We start from the raw sequence: 20,361 nt of genomic DNA, 5'->3' as shown, positions 1-20,361 counted from the left end.
ATATACATGACTAACTTGGCCCACTTCATTGTCATTTAAAAACTTGACCAGAAGAGTGTGATCATGTTGTTGTGGAGTACACGGCAGTTAGTTTTTGTCTCAGTGAGAGAAGTCGGACGTGCTCATGTCCCCCTTGGTGTGTCATGAGATGTCAGTGACATCACGCATGAGCCGGTCAAGCACATGCTCCCATCTCAGGCCTGTCGTCAGTGTTTGTGTGCGTGCAACTTGAACTGGCCCACACAAAGATTGACTGGTCAAATGCTTTTACATTGTCATGTTCGCTTTTCTGTCCAATAAATTGTTCAACTTGAATTCGAGTCTTTGCCAATCATGACCAAATCCATCCTCAACTCACTCGAAGCCTTTTCAAAGACTGAAGTCTTGAGCTCAGACTTGCGCTTCAGTCACATCAGACAGTCTTTTCACTGTTCCCGTTGGTCTCCACATGAATCGAAACTCCAGGAATTGAGCTTTTGGGTCATGTGAAACCGACGGGAACAGTGAAAAAACGGTCTGATGTGACCCAAGTGCAAGTCTGAGCTCAAGACTCAAGTGGGACTTTAAAAAAGTGCTGCAATGCCCACCCCAAACCACACCCAATTTGACATCCACCAATCGCGGTGAGGCCCCTCATTTGCATAACACGAACCATATTTTGCATAACCACGCCCACTTTCCAAGTTCAGACCAAATCAGATTGCTTCAAATTTGCATAACCACGCCCCCAAAGAGCCCACCAATCAGAGAGCGCCGAATTTGCATCACCACTCCCCTTTCCACCAATTACAGCATGTTATCGTCATGCTCCATCCACTTTCACAGCTATCAGCGAATCATCAGCCATCATTCCAGCCAGGCCACACCCACTTTCCTGGATTTTTCTGCCTGGAAAAAAAAAATCCAGGAAAAAAATTTTTTGGAAAAACTTTTTGAAAAAAAATTCAGAAAAAAGTTTAGAAAAAAAACTGAAAATAATTTTGTTTAAATGTTTTTTAGAGTTAGATTGTGGTGATGTGTTTAAAAATGAAATTGAGTTGAAGTGTTCTTTGAAATCAAGCTTTATTTCTTTTGCAGAGTAGAGAATCACAAAAGCAGAGGAAAAAGTTGCAAGTTGGATGGCAGTCTGCTTGTTGCTGGGCGGCGAAGTGGTCAGCTCTTGAGAAGAACGTGGGACAGGTGTGTTGACCTGAGAGGAAAGGCATCCGTGAGTTACATGCAAGTCAATTTCTTGTGCAGAAAAAGATGTGTTGGGCATGAAACTTACCAGTGAGATAGACTCTGTGTTGGGTCTTTCGAGAGCAGGAAACCAATCATGTTTACTGCTGCCTGGGGGAGGAAAAAAAAAAGTCATAAAAGTAGTCATGATGGTGCATTGAACGAGTGTAAATGTCTCCTACTTTTCAGGCTGGCCCAAAGTTTGACTTCAGCACCTTGCGAATAACAGGAAGAAGAGCAAAAAGTGTTGCCTGCAGGTCTGTGCTCGTAGGTGGACTCCGGCGGTGAGCAGGTTACTCCCTCTTGTGGCACGGAGGACCCAAGAACAATCTTCAACTCTGAGTAATGAAATGAGGCTTGTTGAAATGAGACTTCTTACCAGCTCGGTTCGCCTGATCACCACGCGAGGTCTTTTACCATTCGGCCATTCTGCTGCGAAAATGTTGAAATTTTTATATGTCGTCAAAGGCAGCTGACCACACGAGGTTTTGAAGGTTAAAAAAAAAAGAACATAATTGGTGAGACGGTTGGCGTCTCTCGTGGGCGATGTGACGGCACTCCAACCTCATCCATTACCCATCGACCACGCCAGTATTTCCTACTGCCTGCCTGCAGAATGCCATCCTGAGATCAGGGGAGAGAGTTTGCAAAGCCAACTTCGTTTTCGATTGAAGACGAGTTGCACAAAGAGATCGTGTCATTTTGTCATTTTGCTTTGTTGGCCAGTGGTGTCAAACTCATTTCACATTGTGGGCCACATACGGCCTCGGTAGATGCCAAGTGGGCCGGACCATTAAAAATTATACCTTACTCTGCTATAAATAACCAAAATAATATGCCTTTGTTTTGGTCTAAAGATGTACAAGAACACTAGGAAAATGTTGACATTTAATGAACATCTTTTACAAAACATTTCATGAAACACCTAAGATTCCTTAGACAAATGTGCAATGTACTTTTATCATTCACATATATGCATTGCAACTGATTCCACTGACTGTACAAAGGCACAAAACCTAAACAAGTAATTGGTTCTGAAAAATATAGTTATGCACTTTTAAGATTAAACGAGATTTATGAAGAAAGAAATTTTTAAACCGTTTATACGAGCATATAACATCTAAATGTAATCTCTGCCTACACCTTACAAACAAATGAGAGTGCTATGTGTGAAAAGAATAAAGTATTCACATGTCCTCGATAGCCTCTGCTGTGTTGGGTCTGTCTCAGTGACAGACTGAGGCTAATGTTGTCTTCTTCTCTGATCAATGTTGTCCTTTCCTCTGATCAAAACAGTGTGTCCCCCTAGCGGATATTCCACGAATCGCACCTAATTAAAAATATTCATTCTGTGTCTTTTGTGCATTTTTTCACTTTGAAATTATCCTGCGGGCCTGATCAAACCTCTTTGCGGGCCAGTTCCGGCCGTATGTTATACACCCCTGATGTATAGTAAGGCGTTTTTAGCCGAAAAAACGACCATGTATAGTCAGGCGTTTTTAGCCGAAAAAACGACCATGTATAGTCAGGCGTTTTTAGCCGAAAAAACGACCATGTATAGTCAGGCGTTTTTAGCCGAAAAAACGACCATGTATAGTCAGGCGTTTTTAGCCGAAAAAACGACCATGTATAGTCAGGCGTTTTTAGCCGAAAAAACGACCATGTATAGTCAGGCGTTTTTAGCCGAAAAAAACGACATAGTATAGTAAGGCGTTTTCAGCCGGAAAAAAAAACAACCATGTACAGTAAGGCGTTTTAACTCAAAAAAAACAAACATGTATAGTAAGGCGTTTTGAGACGAAAAAAACGACCATTTATAGTCAGGCGATTTTAGCCGAAAAAAACGACCATGTATCGTAAGGCCTTTTTAGCCGAAAAAAACGACCATGTAGAGTAAGGCGTTTTTAGCCGAAAAAAACGACCATGTATAGTAAGGCGTTTTTCGCTGAAAAAACGACAATGTATAGAAGGGCGTTTTTAGACGAAAAAACGACCATGTATAGTAAAGCGTTTTAAGCTGAAAAAAAACGACCACATATAGTAAGGCGTTTTTAGCCGAAAATAACAACCATGTATAGTCAGGTGTTTTTAGCGGAAAAAAAACCAGTGAGGATAGGAAGGCGTTTTTAGCTGAAAAAAATGACCATGTATAGTAAGGCGTTTTAGATGAAAAAAACGACCATGTATAGTAAGGCGTTTTTAGCTGAAAAAAATGACCATGTATAGTAAGGCTATTTTAGACGAAAAAAAAACGACCATTATAATAAGGCGTTTTCAGCCGAAAAAAAAACGACCATGTAGAGTAAGGCTCTTTTTGACGAAAAAAAAACGACCATGTGTTGTAAGGCGTTTTTAGCCGAAAATGACGACCATGTATAGTAAGGCGTTTTTAGCCGAAAAAAAAACGACCATGTATAGTCAGGCGTTTTTAGCCGAAAAAAAACGACCATGTATAGTCAGGCGTTTTTAGCCGAAAAAACCGACCATGTATAGGAAGGCGTTTTTAGCCGAAAAAAACGACCATGTATAGGAAGGCGTTTTTAGCCGAAAATAACGACCATATATAGTAAGGCCTTTTTAGCAAAAAAAAAAAAACCAACCATATATATAGTAAGGCGTTTTAAGCCGAAAAAAACGACCATGTATAGTAAGGCGTTTTAACCCGAAAAAAATGACGATGTATAGAAGGGCGTTTTTAGATGAAAAAACGACCACATATAAGCAAGGCGTTTTTAGCTGAAAATAACGACCATGTATAGTAAGGCTCTTTTAGACGAAAAAAAAAGCGACCATGTATAGTAAGGCTCTTTTAGACGAAAAAAAAAGCGACCATGTATAGTAAGGCTCTTTTAGACGAAAAAAAAACCGACCATGTGTTGTAAGGCGTTTTTAGCCCAAAAAAAAACGACCATGTATAGTCAGGCGTTTTTAGCCGAAAAAAACGACCATGTATAGTAAGGGGTTTTTCGCCGAAAATGACGACCATGTATAGTAAGGCGTTTTTAGCTGAAAAAAAACGACCATGTATAGTCAGGCGTTTTTAGCCGAAAAAAACGACCATGTATAGTAAGGGGTTTTTCGCCGAAAATGACGACCATGTATAGTAAGGCGTTTTTAGCTGAAAAAAAACGACCATGTATAGTCAGGCGTTTTTAGCCGAAAAAAACGACCATGTATAGTAAGGGGTTTTTCGCCGAAAATGACGACCATGTATAGTAAGGCGTTTTTAGCTGAAAAAAAACGACCATGTATAGTCAGGCGTTTTTAGCCGAAAAAAACGACCATGTATAGTAAGGGGTTTTTCGCCGAAAATGACGACCATGTATAGTAAGGCGTTTTTAGCTGAAAAAAAACGACCATGTATAGTCAGGCGTTTTTAGCCGAAAAAAACGACCATGTATAGTAAGGGGTTTTTCGCCGAAAATGACGACCATGTATAGTAAGGCGTTTTTAGCTGAAAAAAAACGACCATGTATAGTCAGGCGTTTTTAGCCGAAAAAAACGACCATGTATAGTAAGGGGTTTTTCGCCGAAAATGACGACCATGTATAGTAAGGCGTTTTTAGCTGAAAAAAAACGACCATGTATAGTCAGGCGTTTTTAGCCGAAAAAAACGACCATGTATAGTAAGGGGTTTTTCGCCGAAAATGACGACCATGTATAGTAAGGCGTTTTTAGCTGAAAAAAAACGACCATGTATAGTCAGGCGTTTTTAGCCGAAAAAAACGACCATGTATAGTAAGGGGTTTTTCGCCGAAAATGACGACCATGTATAGTAAGGCTCTTTTTGGCGAAAAAAAACCGACCATGTGTTGTAAGGCGTTTTTAGCCCAAAAAAAAAACGACCATGTATAGTCAGGCGTTTTTAGCCGAAAAAAACGACCATGTATAGTAAGGCGTTTTTTGCCGAAAAAAAACGACCATGGATAGTAAGGCGTTTTTTGCCGAAAAAAACGACCATGTATAGTAAAAGGCGTTTTTAGCCGAAAAAAACGACCATGTATCGTAAGGCGTTTTTAGCCCGAAAAAACGACATTGTATTGTAAGGCGTTTTTAGCTGAAAAAAAACGACCATGTATAGTCAGGCGTTTTTAGCCGAAAAAAACGACCACATATAGCAAGGCGTTTTTAGCCGAAAATAACGACCATGTATAGTAAAGAGTTTTTAGCCTAAAAAAAACGGCCATGTACAGTAAGCCGTTTTTAGCGGAAAAAAAACAACCATGAATAGTAAGGCGTTTTTTGCCGAAAAAAACGACCATGTATAGTAAAGAGTTTTTAGCCAAAAAAAAACGGCCATGTACAGTAAGACGTTTTTAGCGGAAAAAAAACAACCATGCATAGTAATGCGTTTTTAGCCGAAAAAAACGACCACATATAGCAAGGCGTTTTTAGCCGAAAATAACGACCATGTATAGTCAGGCGTTTTTAGCCGAAAAAAACGACCACATATAGCAAGGCGTTTTTAGTCTAAAAAACGACCATGTATAGTAAGGCGTTTTTAGCCGAAAAAAACAACCATGTATAGTAAGGCGTTTTTTGCGGAAAAAAAAACGACCATGTTTAGGAAGGCGTTTTTCGTGGAAAAAAACGACCATGTATAGGAAGGCGTTTTAGACGAAAAAAACGACCATGTCTAGTAAGGCGTTTTTAGCTGAAAAAAATGACCATGTATAGAAAGGCTCTTTTACACGAAAAAAACGACCATGTATAGTAAGGCGTTTTTAGCCGAAAAAAACGACCATTTACTGTCAGGCGTTTTTTGCCGAAAATAACGACCATGTATAGTCAGGTGTTTTTAGCCGAAAATAACGACCATGTATAGTCAGGTGTTTTTAGCCGAAAATAACGACCATGTATAGTCAGGTGTTTTTAGCCGAAAATAACGACCATGTATAGTCAGGTGTTTTTAGCCGAAAATAACGACCATGTATAGTCAGGTGTTTTTAGCCGAAAATAACGACCATGTATAGTCAGGTGTTTTTAGCCGAAAATAACGACCATGTATAGTCAGGTGTTTTTAGCCGAAAATAACGACCATGTATAGTCAGGTGTTTTTAGCCGAAAATAACGACCATGTATAGTCAGGTGTTTTTAGCCGAAAATAACGACCATGTATAGTCAGGTGTTTTTAGCCGAAAATAACGACCATGTATAGTCAGGTGTTTTTAGCCGAAAATAACGACCATGTATAGTCAGGTGTTTTTAGCCGAAAATAACGACCATGTATAGTCAGGTGTTTTTAGCCGAAAATAACGACCATGTATAGTCAGGCGTTTTTAGCCGAAAAAAACAACCATGTATAGTAAGGTGTTTTTAGCCGAAAAAAACGACCATTTACTGTCAGGCGTTTTTTGCCGAAAATAACGACCATGTATAGTAAGGCGTTTTTAGCCCAAAAAACCACCATGTATAGTCAGGCGTTTTAACCTGAAAAAAACGACCATGTATTGTAAGGTGTTTTTAGCCGAAAAAAACGACCATGTTTTGTAAAGCGTTTTTATCGGAAAAAAAAGACCATGTTTCATCAGGCGTTTTTAGCCGAAAAAAAAACGACCATTGTATAGCATGGGTGTCAAACGGATGTATGTCGCGTGGACTCCACACTACATACATCCGCTTGAGCACGCACAATGGCATTTTCTCCCCAACAACTGCTCTTGTTTAGTATGCGCTTCCTTTGGTCTTGAGGAGGAATGATCCTCACTCTAATGAACTTGGGCCTGCCACTTGAATGTAAAACAGGATTTAACCCGTCTTCAATGTCAGAGCCCCTCCCTGGGGCTGCTTCAGACATCTCACACACTCGTAGACGTGCGCATTGACACACACACACACACACACACACACACACACACACACACACCCCCACACACACCCTCACACACACACACACACACACACACACACACACACACACACCGCCATGCAACAGCGAGGCACGCCTGCCTATGATCTCTCATCTCATAAGTCGTGCACGCACAGACACACACACACACACACACACACACACACACACACACACACAAATTGTGTTTTTGTCTTCATTTTCAAACACATTTCGTCTTTGTTGAATCTATCAAGTCCCACCGTGTGTCTTTGTGTCAAGGTTGAATACTTTTCTTTCCCTACAAGAAATGTAACTCAGTACGATGCTTCATGGCTTGTTCTGTCTCATGTCCCCTCCAGGGAACAGCCGGTAGACAACTCGGATCTAATATTTCCACGACAGAAGCCGCCTTTCATATGCTGTCCCAAGTGATTTTTACTCGTTGCGTGTTTTATTTGAATTTGTGTGAATGCGATGACACGTCGCGTGCAGTTGTTGGGCAGCACAATAATTTTGCATAGTTAACCTTTGCTCCTCGCAGTCCATGAGTGTCACTACGTTTACTATCTAAAGTGGTTCAAGGTAATAAAATAAATACATAAAAACATAAATCAAGGTAAGCGGGGATAAAATGGGTGCACTGTACTTTTATTAAAGCAAACTAAATGTAAGTAATGTTCTCAAAATGTATGTTTAGTATTAATTAGAGTACTACTAAATTATCCTGACAGAAGAGAAATGTACATCCAACTGGAAAAGAATGTGTTTGACATCATTTTCTAAAATTATATATTTTCTTTTGATTGTATGGACTGATTTTCTTATAAAACAAAAATGCATCTGATATTTTTAAATTTAGAAAACAAATGTTAAAAAAAAACATTTTCTTATACTTGGTATTTAAAAATGGTGACACCGTGTTTATACCTGTTAAAAATCATCTCATAAAACCTTTTCTTCTTGGTCAGTATCGGAATTGTTTTTCTTTTTAATTACAAAGAATAATTTTTTTTGGTTCTATTATTATTACCATTATTATTGACTTAACTGTGTTTTATGTTGGCCCTGATGTGCAGCATTTTGTTGTTGTTGTTTTTTTAAGCGCTCTATAAAGTTAAGTTGAGTTCTCAGAAGAATGTTTATGGACAGCAAAATACCAGAATTGACAAACCAAACCTGTGGCAACTAATACATCAAAAAAATAACACACCAGAAAAGAGACTGATCTCCGCTACTGACTGGAATATTTTATTGTTATTGTCATCTGTATCACTGCATTTCCCCCCATTTTTTTTCTCTATACAGTTTTGTTCAATAAGCGGCTGGAGTATTCACAAGAATGCAAGGATAACATTAGATTCACAGTGATAGGCAAAGGGGTTAGCTAATTACTTCAATTAAAAACAACAGACACACACACACACACACACACACACACACACACACACACACACACACACACACACACACACGCGCGCGCACAGACACGCACTCTCCGGAATCTGTGTGCTCGCTCATGTGACAAGTGCACTCTGTCAGACATTGTTCACGTCTTCTGAATTTGTATATTTCACAGACAGCACAACTGAGATTTGGAGAAGGAAAACAAATAAAAAAAGGTATGGCATTTTTCTGACACCGCAGAAACAAAAAAAAGAACATCTGCGTAACTTCACATACTTATTTGCAGGCTTTCAAAGTGCTAAAGAATTCAAAGAGGCGTCATTTTTAGACTAGTAATCAAACTAGGTGATGATTTAAAGAATAACTGAAATCTCAACATATTTTTCACAGTTTTATAGCTGGGTACCCTTTTTTTTCAGTGAAAATGACTTGAAATCCCCCTCCCCAAGCACCCCCCCCACCACCCCTCCTACTCGAGTGAAACGCCACCACATGTAAAAATGACGGATGGGGCTTTATTCCCCAGTCGACTGACACTGGAAGTGTCTCCTGACCCGACTGTGACTTTAATGGCTGTCATTTTATGACCCGTTTTTATGCTCCGTTACTTCATCAATGACTATTTATTCCCGCGGCTGCACGGCGATACAGCTCGGATATTGCGATCGCTCTTGCATTGTTTTCTGTTTTAAGCTGTGTGAAGTGCTTCCAGTTTGAATTTTCAGTTAAGTGCTTTAAAAAAAAAAAAAAAAAAAAAGACTAATAATGAAGCGTTTCCTGTTGTTAAAATGATAATAAAATCAATTGTGATGATATTGTGCAACCGGTCAAATCTTCACAGTAAAAAATAGCCCAATTGTGGGTCAAAAGGGGACCAACCACGTCGTAGGGGTCAATTTGACCCAATTTGGGGGGTATTTTTGGACAAAACAATCCAACTTTTTGGGTCGTCTTGTTCAAAACAAGTTGGGTGATAGTCCCTTTATGACCCATTATTGGGACATTTTTGACCCCATTGTTTTCAGAGCATTTCCCTGTAAATGTTCCTCTCATTGCCTCACTAGCAGTTGGGTCAAACATAACCCAGTTTATTTCAAAAAGGATTTGACCCAATTTTGGGGGATATTTTTGATCAAAACAACACCCCTCCACCCCTAAAAGTCGTGTCAAAGTCCCTTTTCGACCCATAATTTGGGTTATTTTTAGACCAACTGCTTGTAGAGGATTTCCCTCGATCCTTTCATTGCCTCACTCTAAAACAGTTGTGTCAAAAATAAACAAATTTGGGGCAAAAAGAGACCAACAGCTCCCTGGGTCAACTCCATCCCACTTTTGAGTTTGTTGTTTTGTACGAATCAAACCCGCAATGCAATTTTTTTTAATACAAAAAAAAGTTTGAGTATTTTTGTCCCAACTGCTCTTCGAGTGCTTTATGTGGAAACAACACAAATAACAAAAATATTGCTTTCATACAGAAACAGCATGACGCACAATATACTTCGATGAATCCTCAAGAAAAAAGCATTTTGTTTCAATTACATTTCCTCCCTTACATACGATGGAATGTCTGGGCGCATTATTATTAATTATATTTTTGTCCCAACAATGTGCTTTTAATGAGTGACTCATTTTTTTTATAATGATTTTCAATTTCAATACAAAAATCACTTCCCTTTATTTTGAAGGAACCCCTAGATTCAAAGTGTCACCAAAAAAAGAGATTAATTATATAATACTGCAATAATAAAAACCCATTCCGACAAGTGTCCATCTTCTTTTTTTTTTCTTTCTATTGGTGAGAGTGTTAATTGGGTTAATTGGGACGACGGTTGACGGTGAGGTGGGGTTGCTGAGCTGAGGGTCATCATGGTTGTTGTCTCTATATACAATATGGCTTCTCTGAGTAGAAGAAACACAGAAGTGGTCCGTTGAAAGTCAGTTCACTATTTCGTTGGAAAAACTCTAGTGGGAGCTCCAACCGCGAGGCATCCTGTTTTTTTTTTTTTTTTTTGTAAGTTTTCGAGAGTCGCTGTCAGCATGTCCGGTGGCGAAATAAATGTTCCCCCAGCGGCGACCTGTCACACTTTTAACATTGCAGTCGTTCAAGTCCAATTAGCGACATCCTCAGAGGCTTAATGTCCTGACGTCGACGTCGATTTCATCATCTCAGTCCTCCTCGGAGCCGGCGGCCCCCCGCAATCCGTTCATACAGAACGGCAGTCCGGAGGGGAATGGGCTGTCCGAAGGGGAGAACCCGCTGAAGGGCGGCAGGCCTGCCAGTCGCTGCAGGTGGGGGAAGAAGGCCGGCGGGGGTCCCTTGTGGTGGTCCGAACGCAACTGCAGGCCGTCCCCGTGTCCGACCCCATGGTGGTGGGAGGGGGGCAGCTCGGGGGGAGCGTAGCGGATAGTGCTGGGGGCGTAGAGGCTCTGGGGGCCCTGTGGTCCCAGGGCAAGGGGATGGAAGAGTACCCGCCCCGCCGCACCCCCCGCGGCGAGTCTCTGGAGGAGCTCTAAGTCAGGGCCACCGCCCGGTCCGCCGCCCCGACCGACCGCCCCCGGGGCGGCCCGCTCCTCGCGTGGCAGTGGGGAAGACACGGGCATGACGGGAGACAAGGCCGGGGAGGGAGGGGTGAAGAGGCCCTTCGGCGGCGCTTCACTGCTGGACGAGGAGTCGGGTATCGGGGTGTTGGGACTGTCGCCGTTGAGGCTGCTGGAGGGGGTGTGCGCGTGAGACGGCTGCGGCTGGCTGCTGTGTGAGCCCCAGCGCCCCCCGGTGGCCAGGGCCTCGTGTTCCGTCTTGATGCTGGCGGACGGGGTCACCACGCTCTTCAGCTGCTGGATCACAGCTCGCCCATTGTGTACCCGCCCTCCCCTCTCACCTCTCGTTGGGGCGTCGGCACCCCTGCTCGGCTTCCCTCCGCTGTCTTCTTGTTTCAATTTGTCACCATCCCCCCCCTGCTCCCAGTCGGGCTCCTCGTCCTCCTCCTCGTCCTCGTCCTCGCCCTCGCTCTCGCTGGCCAGGTCCGAGGAGGCCGACACGCTCTCCTCTGTGTGCCTCAGCTCATCCAGACGGCGGCGGCTCTCAGGGGGGGCGCCCTCAGGCTCGGACCTCACCAGGCGCTTCCTCCTGTTCTCTGATTGGACAGCGGCAGTGGTGAACTTCTCTCGAGCTTTCGTGTCGGGGTCGCTCTTTCCCGCTGAGCTCTTTGCTGGCTGGGAGCCTGAGGTAGAAGGGAGTGTAATGGAACATTTGGTATCTTTCTTTCATTGTACAGTAACCTTCCCCTCCATCACGGGTTGCAAGTTCACGGTCCTGCTATTTTGATTGTTTTTATTTATTTTTTTTTATAGTTAATACATCTATTTTGGTGCTTGTAAAAATTGGGTGCAATTCCACTCTCATCTCTCAATGATTTAGTTTGAGACAGTGTGAAAGGGGAAGTCCTCCAGAACAGCCTAGTTTTTGGGTGAAAATTATTGAAACGTAATGCTGCTTTTTACGCCTACAGAAAGTGATCACTGTCGGTTCATTTATCATGGATGTCGTATTGATTATTGATGTATATCATGAAATTACAAATTAGGTTTGTTCGTTTAGAAAAAAAGCTGAAGCAGCAGATCACCACACGATTGCAATATTTTTTTTGTTTTCTGTCAATATATTAAATGTGTTTAAATTCAATATTTGTGTCTAGCGGCTATTTTTAGTAGCCTGTGGGACACACTGAAAATATTGACTACTACCACAACTAATAAATTGTTTGTCATTTTCTTACGGTATGCGGAAACACTCAGAAACTATTTACAACTAGAATAATAACAATTCTCATCATCATGGTGAAGACAGAATGCACAAAATGGTTGGGTCCACTTTCTGCTCTGTGTCATTGAGTCTCAAGTAACGTATAAAAAGGGTCAATTTCCAACAGATTGCTCTTGTTTTTGTTCCTTAGATGAGATTGGGCTGCCACTCAATGCAGGGGTGGACCTATTCGAGTGAAATATAGGGCCACGGACCATCCCAAAAATCCTGAAAACTCCTCCATTTTTAACCTTTAACAGAAAGCTGTGCGGTAAAAATTTTCAAAACTAACTATAATATATCAATTACACATACTGTAATTGACAAGCTGAAGCACTGAAGCCGACAAGTGCCATTTACAAAAAGCAAAGTCATTTGGCGCAGCCCTTGGAGGAAAAATACCATACAATGCAATACATCCTGATTTAAAGTAATCCTGAAAAACTTGAATTTGAAAAAAAAATATAAATCTACAGCACTAGCGAATTCATGTCTGTAATGAAGGAAACAAATGCAAAAAAGCCCGGAGTTACGCTGTGTTAAAATTCAACGCTGGCTACAGTATTATAAGATGTTGCAGCATCCTACCTCGGGCCTGCGGGGAGCTGTTTGTGGGAGGGGAGCTCACTCGAAGTCGTTCGGCTCTGACGCTCTCTGGCAGCTGCAGCAGATCCAGAGGAGTGTCGGGCAGCTCCGTTCGACTGGTGGGGTGAAGAAAAAAAATCCAAATTATAACTTAAACAGACTTAAGGGAATAATCACCCTTCGTCACAGCATCGAATAAGTACGCCGCCACACCGCAACATCAAACGTTGGCGCCCACCACAGCTACACGGTGTCACGTGCAAACAGACTCGCCCTCGAGAAATACACACAGAGCCCACCGATAAACAAGCCAGACTCCTCTCCAAAATGGAGGAGGCTGTTGGGGAAGTTAATGAGCTCTTGTAATTACAGCGCTTAATGAACTAAAACACTATTCAAGCCCCAAAATTCTGACATCCGTTTGTTGTAATTATACGGCCTCAGCCCAATTAGCATCAACATTCAGCCTACTCTTGTTTTTGTCCGACTGCTCAGCTGCCCTAACACGGTATTATGCACTTAACGTGTGTGTGTGTGTGTGTGTGTGTGCGTGTGTGTGTGTGTGTGTGTGTGTGTGTGTGTGTGTGTGCGTGTGTGCGTGTCGAACAAATAAATAAAAGGGGGAGAGCATATATTATTGAGGTTATGCGGTGGTCTAACATTTGTGCAATAAGTGTGTCACTAATAGTCTGTTATTAAACGTTGTGTAATTGATTTCAAAATGATTCCCTACTAGCAAAAGTGATTTTCTACATATTTATACTCAGCACACCACAGTTGAGACCTGTTAACATGAAGGTCTCATCCTAACTATAATATCAAAATAATATCAAGACAATTCCCCCAAATAAATAAATCAAAACAAAGATGGGTTTTGGTCCATAGAGAGGTTGTTATATAAGACCCTAAAGCATCACATGAATTGAAAAATAAATACATAGAAATTTCAAATATTGAAAAGAAATGTTCTACCCATACAACCAAAAAGTGTAAATATGTAAAAAAAAAAAAAGAAAATAAAGAAAATTCCTTTGTTGTATAACTTTTGTGAGACATCTTACATGAACACATTTCATACCATATCACCAGGCTCAACATGGGAAAATATAGTCATGCATTTTAAGATTTATAAAGAAAGGATTTTTAAAACCATTTACACGTGCATATAAAATCGAAATTTAATCCCTGCCTGCACTTTATAAATTAAAGAGAAAACAGTGTGCCCCTAGCGGATAATCCACGAATTGCATCTTATTAAAAATATTCATTCCGTGTCTTTTATGCATTTTTCCCATTTTTAAATGCGGGCCTGATCGAACCTCCTCGGGGGCTGATTCCGGCCCGCGGGCCGTATATTTGACACCGATGTTTTAACCCTTTCAGGGACAGCGGTTACTACCGTGGACAGTTTACCATGTTGTCAGGTGACAGGGTGCATGAAAGGGTTACAATTTCAAGTTCACGTTTATGCGCAATGCATGTTAATTGAATCATGATTTCAGTAGAGTGTTTTCCTATATTCAATACAAGTGCAGTGTGAATGTTACAGTGGCCTGCAATAACATTAAATATAGATTTTAGGAATAAAATCTCCCCGAAGAAAGCTTTTGTATTGTTGAAATAGATTATGCAGGTGATAAAACGCTGGGACCGCAGATGAGGGTATTTTCACATTTTTCACGATCGAATATCTGTCAGCGCTTAACCCATCAACTCTAATGGGCCCCGATGATGCCTTTTCTTTCATGTCAGAAACTTTTTGCAGGTATCCTCATCAGCTCTTGGAGTCAGTCAAACCTCATTTCATCATTCCTGCCTTCAAAGCCGGTGTGAACACAGCGTGGTGCTCCGCTTCGTTCCCGAAACTGACCTGAGGACGCAGTTGACCCAGATGACGTTGCGCTCGTGGGGGGCTTTGTGGTTTATGGACACGGTGGCGGTGGACTGAATCCACAGGTAGCCGCCTCTCTTCTGGAGCCAGCGGTAGTACCCCGTCACCACCTGGCCTTTCCTCAACACTGGGGAGAGCGGACGGGGAAAGGTGGGGGGGGGGGGGTTAAAAAAAGCCTTCAATATTTCGAACATATTAAGTCATGCTTTCAGCCTATGATTTTAACCGCTAAAAAGTATCATCCAGGGAAACAAGATGGTTTAATATTCTACACCGATACGACAAACTGAAACCTTATCTGATGCACTTTGGTTGTGTCTTCATATTGGATGTTGGATTGTTACATTGCAATATTTCTTTAGACGGGGGATTTCAAACACACACACACACACACACACACAAAAAGAAAAAAAAGGCGGGGGGGCAAACTAGAAATTGGATTGCACCTTTAGAATAGAACAATACAAAATGTATTGCAATGTAAGCATGTACGGTGGACATAAAAATCTTTTGGAGAGAGGAAATAGAAGGGAAACAATTGTGATAACGCGGTTGCACAAGTATACACACCCTCTTATAAATGGGATGCGGCCGTGTTTAGAATTCACTGATCACATTCAAATGGGATGATAAATGGGAGTCGGCGCACGTACCAGTCACTGTTTAAAGTGCGTCTGATTCATTTCAAATAACATTCAAATGTTCATGGTGTGCAATCGCATTATTTCAATCTGTTGTTTACTTTCCTCATCAAAATGTGTGTGTGCGTGTGTGTGTGTGTGTGTGTGTGTGTGTGTGTGTGTGTGTGTGTTTTCCATTGACTTTTACAGGTTAGAGGTCACATTAGCGGTGGAAATGATTTATCTTGATCTCATTTTTACATGACAAAAACTTGGCAGTTCATGTTTTATAACCACTGCATGCATAATTATAAACGATAAAGCTCCACAATGGAAGAAAAACTATTACAAGGAAAAAACATAAGTTCAAAAAAGGGGGGATAAAACAAAGAATTAGACTCTTTATGAGAACGGGCAAATGTGAACCGAAACACAACACTCTCAGACCCGCAAACCTGTCACATGTTAATCAGCTATTAGTCTTCAATCGTTGCTAAAAAAAACCCCACTGTTGATTGAATTTATTGTTGGTCAAAATATTATTCAGCTTTTTTCTGGATTTCAATATTTTTGATTATCATATTATGTTTTTCTTTCATCTACTTTTGTTTTCATCCATACAATTATTTGATGCATTCAACGTTACGTGAAAAGCAAAAGAAGCTCCATTTTCAATAGTGCTTTTCCCTCTCCCAGCTGCCTATTGGGTGACAGGCAGACAGACACCTTGGGCTGTTTGCACATACAGTCAAACACCCATTTATACTCATACTGATCCCAATGGACAGTTTAGACTGTCTTCAATTAACCGAACATGCATGTTGAGGGGAGGTGGGAGGAAGTACCCGAAAACACACACAACAACGGGAAGAGCATGCAAACTCCACAGAGGAAATCCCACAACTGAGATTCGCACGCAGAACCTAAGGTCTGTAAGACAGACGTGCACACCACTTGTACAGCGTGCTGCCCATGCGCACAGACGAACAGCTCCACATTTGCATGACCTTCTCGGTCGAGGTTATGACTAACATTTCATGGACCTGGCAGCAGAGGGCGCCAATGACATCACAACAAGAAGGATTCAACAGGCTCTCCTTGAAAGAAAAAGCCTGTGCGGGCTTGGAAGGACACTTACAGCCTTCGTGGCTCTGTCGCAGGTTCTCCAGATCCTCCACATAGATGAAGTGGTAACAGGTGCGTCCCACCACCTCTGCGGGCGTCAGGTCCATATAGTCGGATATCCTGCATTTGCACACAAGTCAGTCATGCAGATGTCCACATGACTAAGGGAACCATTCATCCGTCCATTTCTAAAGCGCTTGCACTTATTCGGGACTTTGGCTAAGGGCGGGCGACCACCCTGGACGAAGTGCCAGCCAATCACAGCTACAGAGACACAAACAGCCATTCACACCCATGAAAAATTTTGGAGTCAATTAGATGACGGATGGACAACACAATATGTATTTGGAAGAGAGCTGAACAAGTAATACAATTTAAACCAGCATTGCAATGTATTGGAGTACAATTTTCAAATTACAAAAGCTGCAATTTTGGGGATCAGCTCGTTTTACAAATGGCGTTAGGGATATATATATATATATATATATATATATAAAATAAAAATATTGCAATAAAATTATTCTTTCAAAATCATTCAGCACGAATTTGGAATGATGGAGAAAGCCCGTAAAAAAAATAAAATAAAATAAAAAAATAGGCAAGCATAAGGAGGACATTTTGACTCCACTAAGAGATGCTAATGTATTCTACTTATAGGTTAACTGCAACTGAACTGTACTTAACATTAAAAGAAAGATTGAAGCCACTGTAACGTTACACACAGTTTCAACATTGGATTCAGCGATCCTTTCACTTACCACTAGAGGGAGCTCACAACCCATTAGCAGTACTCGTGCCACACTTTGAAGAATCACTGTGCTAGCCACTCAGCCAAAGGGACGACCAAATAACGATGACACCTCACCTGTTCTCGCAGTATGTGACCTGCAGGTCCATGTTGACCCTGAAGACAAACATGTGGCTCTCCATGCGGACCTCATTGAGCGTGGAAGGGGGGAGTGTGTGAGCTAGCGCCACCATCCCCATGGGCCGGGGCATTGAACGCGCTGTTCCGGGGACGATTGCGGGCCGGTAGCGTATTCTCCCGGTCACGTGGATCACCTAAAGATTAAAACACACACACACACACACACACACACACACACACACACACACACACACACACACACACACACACACAAAACGTTAAGATGATTGGATACAAACTAGTGAATAGAATCCCATTGAAGACAAAGCTCTGGCTTTGCGCCGCAATAAAAGGCAGCGCGCAGCTATTCAGTGTGAAATAAGGTCAAAGCAATAAAACACAGTGAAAACGACCATCTTGACACTGCTGTGAAACACTGGCAGAGCAAAACAAAGTGACAAGGTGCTGCTTGTTATTCTTTCATGCAAAAAACAAGGACGTGTGGGACATAGATGGCACTAGGTACACCTGCGCAATCTAATGACATCCCCAAAACACATACAAATGCTTAGTTTTGACTTTTTAATGTTCTCTCTGTGCTCACCTGAATTTTCTTCTGGTACCTGGTAAAAACATGCATGCTAACTTCACTGAAATCTCTACATCATCCGTAGAGGTGAATGTGTGCTTGCCGTTATGCACCCTGCAACTGACTGGCAATTAATCCAGGTTGCGCCTCACCTGTTGCCCAATGTCGACTTGGATGGGCTCCAGCTCCGTGCGATAGGAAATGGATCTATAAATTGCACTGGCTTATAATTGCAGGGTCAAGACCCTGAAATACCCGCAGGTCAAGGGTTACTGTGTCACCACTGTATTACAGTAAAATACTGTAAGCAGTTTTTTTCTGCAGGTGCACCAGTTCTTGGCAGAGAGCATTTTGATTCAAATTGGTTCATTCAATTCATGTTCTTTGTGTTCTTTTTTTTTTTTTAATTGGTTTTTAAGTTTGGCCACCTTGACTCTATAAATTGAACATATTCAGACTCTGATATCGCTGTCAAATATCATCAGAATATCTTCGAATTATTTTGTGCTTATTCAGAATCATATTGCATTTTGTCCCTGGTTTACTTCATGTGTTATGTTTGGGAGATCCAGAGATCGGAAACCAGCTTTCTACTTTGGGTCTTGACTTTGGGAACCCTTGATTGAAGGCAAACATGTAAAAGTGATCTGGCAAAACACATAGTGTAAGGTGAAATTAATGAAAAGTCAATATCGTATTGTAAGGTGATGCACTTGGCCAAGTCACAGATGCTGTCGTGGTACATCTGCCTGGAGAGGAGACACAAGGGCTCTCAGAAAGGAGACTATCACTGTTTTTTTGGCTAGTTACTGAACTCTGTTTACCCACAAAACTAAAAAGCGGTTTGGTTTACGTCAAAGGATGTAATGTTGGTGTTTGAGGCGTCGATGGCTGCATATGGACGGATGCTCACAGCTGCAACCTACGTGACTGTTTCCTTAGAGTCATTCAGTAAGTTGGTTGCTTCCCCTGTGTGTTAATTGCTTGTGCGTTCCAAAAATACAAAATCAAACCACAAACATTTCGTTTTTGGCAATTCTTCATCATGAACAAGTCACGCAGGCTATTTTTGTTTTCCTTAGTTAAGGCCATTGCATTTTCCTTGTGCCAGTATGTATAGAACAACATAAGGTATCCTATTCATTTTAACGGAGCAGTATTTGGTAATAAAAGCAAGATGCATGATTTTTCATTTGGCCCAAAAGCATACAAATAAATGAATACCTCTACTGTGCAATATTTTCTTTTGTAATTTTTTTTTTTTCCGGATTGGAAGTCATAGTGTACCTAATGAAGTTTCCAGTGTGCTGTACTCGATGTAGAAAATTAAGAGTGACCTTGTATCCCGAGGATTTGACGTGTAGCCCTCTCTTGGTGAGCGTGGACTTCATACGAATGAAGAAACCGCGGTCGGGAGGTTCATCAGCGGGAGAGTGAGGACTGGATGGCGCTGCTGAGGATTACAGAGCGCGAGATTAATCACGGCTGTTCATCTCGTGCGCTCGCAGTCATTACCGTACCGCTGGGCTCGGGCGTGCCGGCCAGGGAAGAGGCGGAGGCCGAGCTGGAGGGAGCGCTCTCTGGGCCCACTTGGCAGCCGGCCTCTGCTCGCAGGTGGGGCCTGATCCCCAGCCGCTCGGCCATTTCCACGTGGTCGGCCGGGTGGATGTAGTCGAACACGCTACTGCCCGTGAGCTCCACCTGAGGGCGGACACACACACACACACACACACACACACTTGTTGACAAAAAACAAACCAAAACCACACACTGAACACACACCCACCAAGAAAAATCAATATGTGTTATGACAGGAAAATGAAAACCTTGCTGTGGGTTACAATTTCAACAAGGAGTGTGGGCGCTTGTAAGACATTCCCCCCATACACACACGTTCCAAATCTCACAGGAGCAAGTGACGCCAGTAGGACTCAAATAACCCAGCGAGATAAAAATCAATTGTATGTCCTGATTAAAAACGGTTGAACTCTAAATATCTCTGGAGGTCGCATCACTATTCTTTTTCTTCCTCGCCCGTGTTCCACCCCGCTCCTTCATTTAGTCGCCGCCAGCAGTCCATCCCGGCGGGCATAAAGAGCTCAAAGCACCCGGCGTGATCCCATCATCACAATACATCATAGTCAAATCTCCAATCATTTAAAGGCAATAATGGCGCCGCTCTTGCATGGCATCCATAAAAGCAGCACAATCGGAGCAGGTGCGACTCAGCCCGATGCTGAACGTGTAAATGAATGTGTGTGTGTGTGTGTGTGTGTGTGTGTGTGTGTGTGTGTGTGTGTGTTGGATTTACATGCAGTTTCTATTACATTTGTGAAGGAGTATGTGTGCGCGTGTGATTGTGTGTGCCAATAGCATTCCATCTGATAACGTTGTGGCTGGAGCAGCCTCCCACCCCTGTCTGTAGGACA

General features: G+C 42.1%; 1 protein-coding gene across 1 annotated transcript in view; it reads right to left on the bottom strand.

Moving 5' to 3' along the window:
* Positions 1 to 9,583: 9,583 nt before the first annotated feature.
* Positions 9,584 to 20,361, bottom strand: part of npas1 (neuronal PAS domain protein 1) — a 52,886-nt gene continuing 42,108 nt past the window's right edge. Inside the window, exons 7-13 of the mRNA XM_019887612.1 lie at positions 19,453 to 19,633; positions 19,270 to 19,382; positions 17,341 to 17,537; positions 16,489 to 16,595; positions 14,710 to 14,857; positions 12,843 to 12,955; positions 9,584 to 11,673 (exon numbers count right to left, since the gene is read on the bottom strand). Of these exons, the coding sequence (XP_019743171.1) occupies positions 10,619 to 11,673; positions 12,843 to 12,955; positions 14,710 to 14,857; positions 16,489 to 16,595; positions 17,341 to 17,537; positions 19,270 to 19,382; positions 19,453 to 19,633 (1,914 nt within the window). The 3' untranslated portion in view covers positions 9,584 to 10,618. The remainder of the gene's footprint in view (positions 11,674 to 12,842; positions 12,956 to 14,709; positions 14,858 to 16,488; positions 16,596 to 17,340; positions 17,538 to 19,269; positions 19,383 to 19,452; positions 19,634 to 20,361) is intronic.

The sequence above is a fragment of the Hippocampus comes genome, unplaced genomic scaffold (assembly GCF_001891065.2).
Source record: "Hippocampus comes isolate QL1 unplaced genomic scaffold, H_comes_QL1_v1.1 scaffold6, whole genome shotgun sequence".
NCBI lineage: Eukaryota > Metazoa > Chordata > Actinopteri > Syngnathiformes > Syngnathidae > Hippocampus > Hippocampus comes.
The sequence above is the reverse complement of the archived record's forward strand: the minus strand, read 5'-3'. Positions and strand labels throughout refer to the sequence as shown.